Here is a 7,907-nt window from a genome sequence, read left to right as displayed (position 1 = left end):
AGAAAGCTAGAAATAGAAATACCATATGATCCAGCAATCCCACTGCTAGGAATATATCCTAGAGAAATAAGAGCTGTCACATGAATAGACATATGCACACCCATGTTCACTGAAGCACTGTTAACAATAGCAAAAAGATGTAAACAACCTAGGTGCCCATCAACAGACAAACGGATAAACAAATTATGGTATGTATACACAATGGAGTATTATGCAATGATAAAGAACAATGATGAATCTGTGAAGCATCTCATAACACGAATGAAACTGGAGGACATTATGCTGAGTGAAATAAGTCAATCACAAAAGGACAAATATTGTATGAGACTTCTACTGTAAAAACTCAAGAAAAAGTTCACACAAAGAAGAAACAATCTTTGTTGGTTACCAGGGATGGGTGGGGGGGTGGATACTAAATAGACAATAGATAAGTGGTAACTTCGGTGAAGGGTAAGACAGTACACAATACTGGGGAAGCCAAGACAACTTGTACCATGAAAGGTCATGGAAGCTCTATAGACACATCTAAACTCCCTCACGGACTGAATTGCTGGGCGGACAGCTGTGGGGACCATGGTTTCCAGGAACATCCAGCTCAATTGGCATAACACAGTTTATAAAGAAAATGTTCTACATTCTGCCATGGTGAGTAGCGTTTGGGGTCTTAAAAGCCTGTGAGCAGCCATCTAAGATATTCCATTTGTCTCACCCCTTCGGCAACAAGGGAGAATGAAGAAAACAAGATACAAGGGAAAAATTAGCCCAAGGACTAATGGACCACAACTACCATGGCCTCCACTGGACAGAGTCCAGTACAACTAGATGGTGCCCAGCTACCACCACTGAGTACTCAGACCAGGATCACAACAGAGGGTCTGGGACAGAGCTGGAGAAAAATGTAGAACAAAATTCTATCTCACAAAAAAAAGACCAGACTTACTGGTCTAACAGAGACTGGAGAAACCCCGGCCACCCTTTTAGCTCAGTAATGAAGTCACTCCCAAGGTTCACTCTTCAGCCAAAGATTAGACAGCCCCATAAAACAAAACGAGACTACTGGGGCACAACAGTCCAGGGACAAGGACTAGAAGGCAGGAGGGGAAAGGAAAGCTGGTAATAAGGAACCCAGTGTTGAGAAGGGACAGTGTTGACATGTCGTGGGGTTGTTAAAATATGTGTACTAACTGATGAGAAACTATTTGTTCTGTAAACCTTAAAGTACAATAAAAAAAGTTAAAAAAAAAAAAAAAAAGAATTTACTAAGCACTTGTTTAACTTATAACAAGTTATTAGAAATAGTGGGGATATAAAGCTAGAAGAGACAGGGCCATCCCTGCTCTCAAGGGTCTTATACGGAACTTGAAAAGCCTGTCTCCAGGATCAGAGCTGTTTTATGACCTCATATCCTCTACCCAGTGGATGACAGAGTTCAGGGAGGAAGTCTCCACCAACTCCAATCCTCCTCCAAAGGGCTCATTTCAAGTACAGTCAAGGCTGCCAAATCTCTTCCCCATCTTCCACAGCCACCCAGTTTTCCTCTAATAAGATAACATGAAGAGATGCTTTAGTGCTTGCAGTAATTTGGTGATGAGATTGAATATTTTTCTTAAAAATGTTTTTTAAAAAAGATACTTGTGAATGGATATAAAGTTTTTTTGTTTGTTTGTTTTAAGTTCTAACTTAGTACTTACAATTTTATAACTCCCTCTGAGCACTTGGAACAATGCTGCTGGCTGCTCTTGTCTTGTTTATGTTGACTCTGCCCCAGCTGAACAAATCTACAAATGGCAATGGATAAAAGTAAGCCACAGAAGAAACTACTTGGAATAAATTCAGTAGATCCTAGAAAAATGGTATGAGCTTTCAAATAACAATGATATGCTTATTTCAGAAAAGCACAATACCACAAGCTATCCAAGAAGCACAGGACACGTGACTGAATGGTTCTATCTTTCTGTGGTCTTCATCTATAAAGGGGGTAGAATAATACCTTTTCAGTCTACTTCAGGGCTATTTATAGAGATCAAATAAAATGATACATTTGGAAGCACCCTGTAAAGTGTTACACAAATGAGAGGATATTCAAAATATTAAACACAGAATCTTATTCCAGGACCTGGATTCCTTCCTCCCCTGCTGCAATCCCTTCCCTTCCAAACTGCCATTGCACAATCCTCAGACTGTCCACTTCCCAAGGATGTGTGACTGAACAAGGCTGTATCCTGGTATTTCCCTCACTTCCTGAGAAGGGAGAACTAGAAACGGGCCTCAGAGACATTCTGGAGCCAAAAGGCTCCAGGTGAATGTCATGCCTGATGCAAGGGATACTTTCTTTTTTGCTTAACCTGAGCCAAAGTTTCAGTCCTTGAAATGTACACTCACATTCTCTGCAATAAGCAGTTATATTATCCAGTCATTTGTTGTTGTTGTTGTTAGCTGCTGTCAAGTCAACCTTCAACTCATGGTAACCCCATACACAATAAAACAAAATGCTGCCCAGTCCTGCACCATCCCCATGATGAGCTGTGGATTGGATCATCATGATTCACATGGTTTTCACTTACTGATTTTCCAAGTATATCACAAGGCCTTTCTTCCTAGTGTATCTTAGTCTAGAAGTTTCACTGAAACCTGTTCAGCATCATAGCAACACGTGGCCTCCACTGACAGGGGGGTGGTGGTTGCACATGAGGTGCATTGGCTGAGAATCCAACCCAACTCTTCTGCGTGGAAGGCAAGAGTTCTACCACTGAACCACCAATGCCCCCATCCAGTCATTAAAAAACAAAAACCAGTTGCATGTTGAGTCAATTCTGACTTACGGTGACCCTGTGTGTGCAGAGTAGAACCGCACTCCATAGGGTTTCAAAGTTGTGACTGCACTCCATAGGGTTTCAAGGCAGATCACCAGGCCTTTCTTCCAAGACATCTTAAGGTGGGTTCAAACTGCCAACCTTTTGGTTAGTACCCAAGTGCTTAACGGTTTGCACCACCCAGGGATTCCATCTAGTCATTGTTGTTGTTAGGTGCCCTCAAGTTGGTTCCAACTCACAGCAACCCTATGTACGACAGAACAAAACACTGCCTGGTCCTGTGCCATCCTCACAATCGTTGCTATGTTTGGACCCACTGTTGCAGCCACTCTGTCAATCCATCTCATTGAGGGTCTTCCTCTCTTTCGATGACCCTCTACCAAGCATGATCTTTCTCCAGGGACTGGTCCCTCATGATAACATGTCCAAAGTATGTGAGACAGAGTCTCACCATCCTCCCTCTAAGGAGCATTCTGGCTGCACTTCTTCCAAGATAAATTTGTTTGTTCTTCTGGCAGTCCATGGTATATTCAATATTCTTCGCCAATATCTTAATTCAAAGACATCAATTTTTATTCCTTCTTCCTCATTCATTGTCCCACTTTCACATGCATATGAAGCAACTGAAAATATCATGGCTTGGGTCATGTGCTCCTTAGTCCTCAAAGTGACATCTTTGGTTTTTAATACTTTAAAGAGGTCTTTTGCAGCACATTTGCCCAATGCAATATGTCATTTGATTTTGTGACTGCTGCTTCCATGGGCACTGATTGTGGATCCAAGTAAAATGAAATCCTTGACAACTTCAATATTTTCTCTGTTTATCATGTTACTTATTGGTCCACTTGTGAGGATTTTTGTTTTCTTTATGTTGAGGTGTAATCCATACTGAAGGTTGTAGTCTTTGATCTTCATCAGTAAGTACTTCAAGTCTTCTTCACTTTCAGCAAGCAAGGTTGTGTCATCTGCATATCGCAGGCGGTTAATGAGTCTTTGTCCAACCCTGATACTGAGTTCTTCTTCATATAGTCCAGGTTCTCAGATTATTTTTTTAGTATACAGACTGAATAAGTATGGTGAAAGGATACAACCCTGACACACATTCTTCCTGACTTTAAACCACGCAGAATCTCCTTGTTCTGTTCGAATGACCGCCTCTTGATCTATGTACAGGTTCCTCATGAGCAAAATTAAGCGTTCTGGAATTCCCATTCTTTGCAATGTTATGCATAATTTTTTATGGTCCATGCAGTTGAATGCCTTTGCATAGTCAATGAAACACAGGTAAACATTTTTCTGGTATTCTCTGCTTTCAGCCAATATCCATCTGACATGAGCAATGATATCCCTCATTCCATGTCCTCTTCTGACTCTGGTTGAATTTCTGGCAGTTCCCTGTTGATGTACTGCTGTAACTGCTTTTGAATGATCCAGCAAAATTTTGCTTGTGTGTGATATTAATGATATTGTTTAATAATTTCCACATTCTGTTGGATCATCTTTCTTTGGAATGGGCACAAATATGGATCTCTTCCAGTCATCTGGCCAGGTAACTGTCTTCCAGATTTCTTGGCATAGATGAGTAAGCACTTCCAGCCCTGCATCCGTTTGTTGAAACATCTCAATTGGTAGTCTGTCAATTCCTGGAGGCTTGTTCTTCGCCAGTGCCTTCAGTGCAGCTTGGACTTCTTCCTTCAGTACCATCAGTTTTTGATCATATGCTACCTCTTGAAATGGCTGAACTTTGACCAGTTCTTTTTGCTACAGTGACTCTGGGTATTCCTTCCATCTTCTTTTGATGCTTCCTGTCATTCGATATTTTATCCATAGAATCCTTCATTGCTGCAACTCGAGGCTTGAATTTTTTCTTCAGTTCTTTCAGCTTGAGAAATGCCAATCCAGACATTAACCCTACAGAATTCATTCTTCCTGACCATGTTGCTTATAAAGGTCCATTTCAACTACTTAAGAGTTTAACTACAGGGTTCTGACAGCTGTGATGAATCAACAACTGTGTGTCTGTGTGTCCAGGAGTGAGAAGGCTGTGGCTGAGTTCTGAATGGCTACATTTGCTTCTGGTAAGTTCCATATTCCGTGACTGTGTTTGCTTCTGGTAAGACAGTGATGCATATTCACAAGAGTGAAAGTTATGAAAGCTGCTCTTGCAGTCAAGAAATGCTGTGTATTTTATACTTTACATTATTATAGAGATCTGGTTAGTTTGAAGTAAAAAGCTAACAATACCCAGTTCAATGGATTCTGCAAATGAAATACCACCCTGCAAAAAACCAAATTTATGTACATTAAGTGGAAATGTGCTCACACAGTGATTAAGTCCTGAATGCTTGCATGACGTCGAGGGGGTGTTTACAGTGGTCTTGTCAGGTTCTTGAAGATTTCTGGGTGAAGGATATTTTTGAGAATCTGATAACTGCTATGAATCTTCTTCTCAGAAAAATGCACATACACACAAAATTATGTCTAGAATTTCAGGGGATGCCTTTTGGTGGATCCCCTCCTTTTAGCTATACCTGCCTGATAAAGGTCTATATCATTCTGAATTGGCATCTTTATATCACTACTTTCTTTTTCTTCCTCAACCACCACTCCCACTAGCACCCCTGAGCTTCAATAAATGCCTTGTCTTCGATCTTCACTATCCCTAATTAATTTTATAAAAAGGTACCTTGATCCTGAGGATTTGTTAATGCAGGAATCACTGTATTGTACTTCAGTTTGCAGCTTATATACGAGCACTAAAAGTGTATGCATCATAATTTCTTATCATTGGGGTACAGAGTCTCAGGCACCAGGCCCTTTAATTCAGAATAGAAATCAACGTTTTGGAATCTGACCTTCTAAATGCTACTAGCATGTTCCAAGTAGAATCCATTTCCTTCTGTATTATTGACTATTACCATTTTTTAAAAGTCACATCAGATATGTCACTGTAATAATTAATTTGCATTTTTTCTTTAATGTCCACAGAAAAGTACCTTACCTTGAATAAATGGAGAGGTCATCTTCTGAGAGGCCATCTGAGAGGTTAATTCCATAAACCTCTTTCATGGGCTGGACTACATTCTGGGGTAAAAAAAAAAAAGAAACCAGGAAGAATTTTTAGACATCTAGCACATTAATAATTTCCAAAGATGAAGAAAATGAACCTATAAATTTTTCCATAAGAGCAATCACAATTTTTCTTCAACCTCTTCATTAAACTTCTCAGGTACTGGTTAAAAAAAAAATCTGATTTCCATTTCTACTGAAATAACTTATTTTAGGGTAAAAAACTTGTTAAATAATTATTAGCTGCTTTTGTATAGCACAAGAGTTGGCAAACTTTTTCTGTAAAGGGCCAGATAGCAAATATTATAGGCTTTTGGGGCCATACCATCTCTGTTACAACTACTCAACTATGCTGTTATAGTGTAAAATCAGCCATATACAATGTAAACAAATAGACACCGCTGCCTTCCAACAACACTTTATTTTAAAAAACAGGCAGCAGGCCTGATTTGGCCCAAGGTCATAGTTTGCCAGCTCCTGGTATAATGGATTCAGTTTCAGTTGTTGTATTATGACATTTTATTTGCCATATCTACTTCTAAATGACTTTTGGCTATTTCTATAAATCAAATTTTCCCAAGGCTAGTTTTGGTCTTTTGTTGTTTACTTACTTTTTGTTTTCTCTTATTAGTATGTCAAACTGAACAGGGTGAACTTCCCACTGGGACTATTCAAAGACTGTGAGGCCCAAACCCTGCATTCCCACAATGTGTGAGCAAAGGGATAAACGAACAACACCTCAAGAGGACAAGCTTCTCTTAAAATTCTGAAGTGATAAGAAATTGAACATTATACCTGAGGGCAAAAACCTCAATTTAATTTCAAAATGAAACCATTTTCAATAATGTCTACGCTAAATGTATTCATCCTATGCAGTGCCTCAAACCCCACACATCGAAATGCTGTGAGTCAGATATGTGGCGTTTTCTTGCTCTCAGCCTCACTGAAAACAGAATCTTAAAGACCATCTCCAGAGCCTCGTGCTGGACTGCACAAGCTCCCCTCCCCCCGCACCTCCATCACTTTGGCACTGTCTCCCGTGTCGGTCATCTTCACTGGAGTGGAGCGCTGAGACACTGAGCCCTCATCTTCCCGGTCAGTCCCAGAGTCATCCTCAGAGCTGCTGGACACAGCCTCCTCGCTGGGAGGTGGTGGGGCACTGGCTGCTGTTTTCCGCTGTAATACAGCTTCTTCTCTATTGCTTTTGTTTCTTTAAAAAGATAAATATGAATGTGAAGCAGCTTTAAACTGAACCCTCAACACTCACCGTGTAATACTCTGTCCCAAAGCCTTCGTCATACTGAAGCATAAGAAAATGACTGTGAGAAGCTAGTTTCTGGGTTCAAGTTGTGCTAAAGGGAAAAGCTTAATATGTCACCATGTACATGTACTGACCTTATGTGAATTTAAGTCCTGTTATGAATTCAGAAAATAAACAGAATGTACTTGCAGAATGCATAAAAGTCTTCTTACCATTTGGCTACAGTACCTTCCTTTGGTAGATAAAATGAGTATTTCCAAAATTTATGGTACAGTAATAGATGATTTATGTGTTTGAGATATTAGTAAAACTACTTATACCTTATATAAGCTTCAAGAAATCCATACACATTTCCATCTGTCCTGTGAATTTCTATCACTTAAAGGGTCTCTCAGGTGATTATTTGTACTAAAATAATGAGCAACTGGTGAACACAGACTAAATTTTAAAATTTATTGTGTTACTAGTCAATAACTGTATTTGTGGAAGATTCCCTATAATAAAAGGAAATAGATGGAAAAAGACAGAAAATAAAATGCACTTATAAAAGTATACACTTTTGAAGCTGGTGATAGGGAACCCAAGGTTGAGTAAGGATATTGTTGATGTGTTGTGAAATTGTTAACCATTGTCATAGGGCAACATGTGTAGTAACTATTAAATGAGAAACTATTTTGTTCTGTAAGCCTTCATCTTAAGTGAGAATAGCAGCACAATTGGAAGAGCGTAGTCAATGTCACTGAACTGTTCATGTAGAAATTTTT

General features: G+C 39.6%; 1 protein-coding gene across 3 annotated transcripts in view; it reads right to left on the bottom strand.

The window, feature by feature from the left end:
* FIG4 (FIG4 phosphoinositide 5-phosphatase) overlaps nucleotides 1–7,907 on the bottom strand; it is a 141,832-nt gene that overhangs the window by 37,919 nt on the left and 96,006 nt on the right. For all 3 annotated transcript variants that reach the window (XM_023727647.1, XM_004372458.2, XM_023727648.1), the window contains 3 exons: nucleotides 6,897–7,092; nucleotides 5,815–5,897; nucleotides 1,692–1,778 (listed from right to left, as the gene is read on the bottom strand). In XM_023727647.1, the coding sequence (XP_023583415.1) occupies nucleotides 1,692–1,778; nucleotides 5,815–5,897; nucleotides 6,897–7,092 (366 nt within the window). The remainder of the gene's footprint in view (nucleotides 1–1,691; nucleotides 1,779–5,814; nucleotides 5,898–6,896; nucleotides 7,093–7,907) is intronic.

This window comes from Trichechus manatus, unplaced genomic scaffold (assembly GCF_000243295.1).
Source record: "Trichechus manatus latirostris isolate Lorelei unplaced genomic scaffold, TriManLat1.0 scaffold00017, whole genome shotgun sequence".
NCBI lineage: Eukaryota > Metazoa > Chordata > Mammalia > Sirenia > Trichechidae > Trichechus > Trichechus manatus.
Note: the sequence above shows the minus strand (reverse complement) of the source record. Positions and strands in the feature narration are given on the sequence as shown.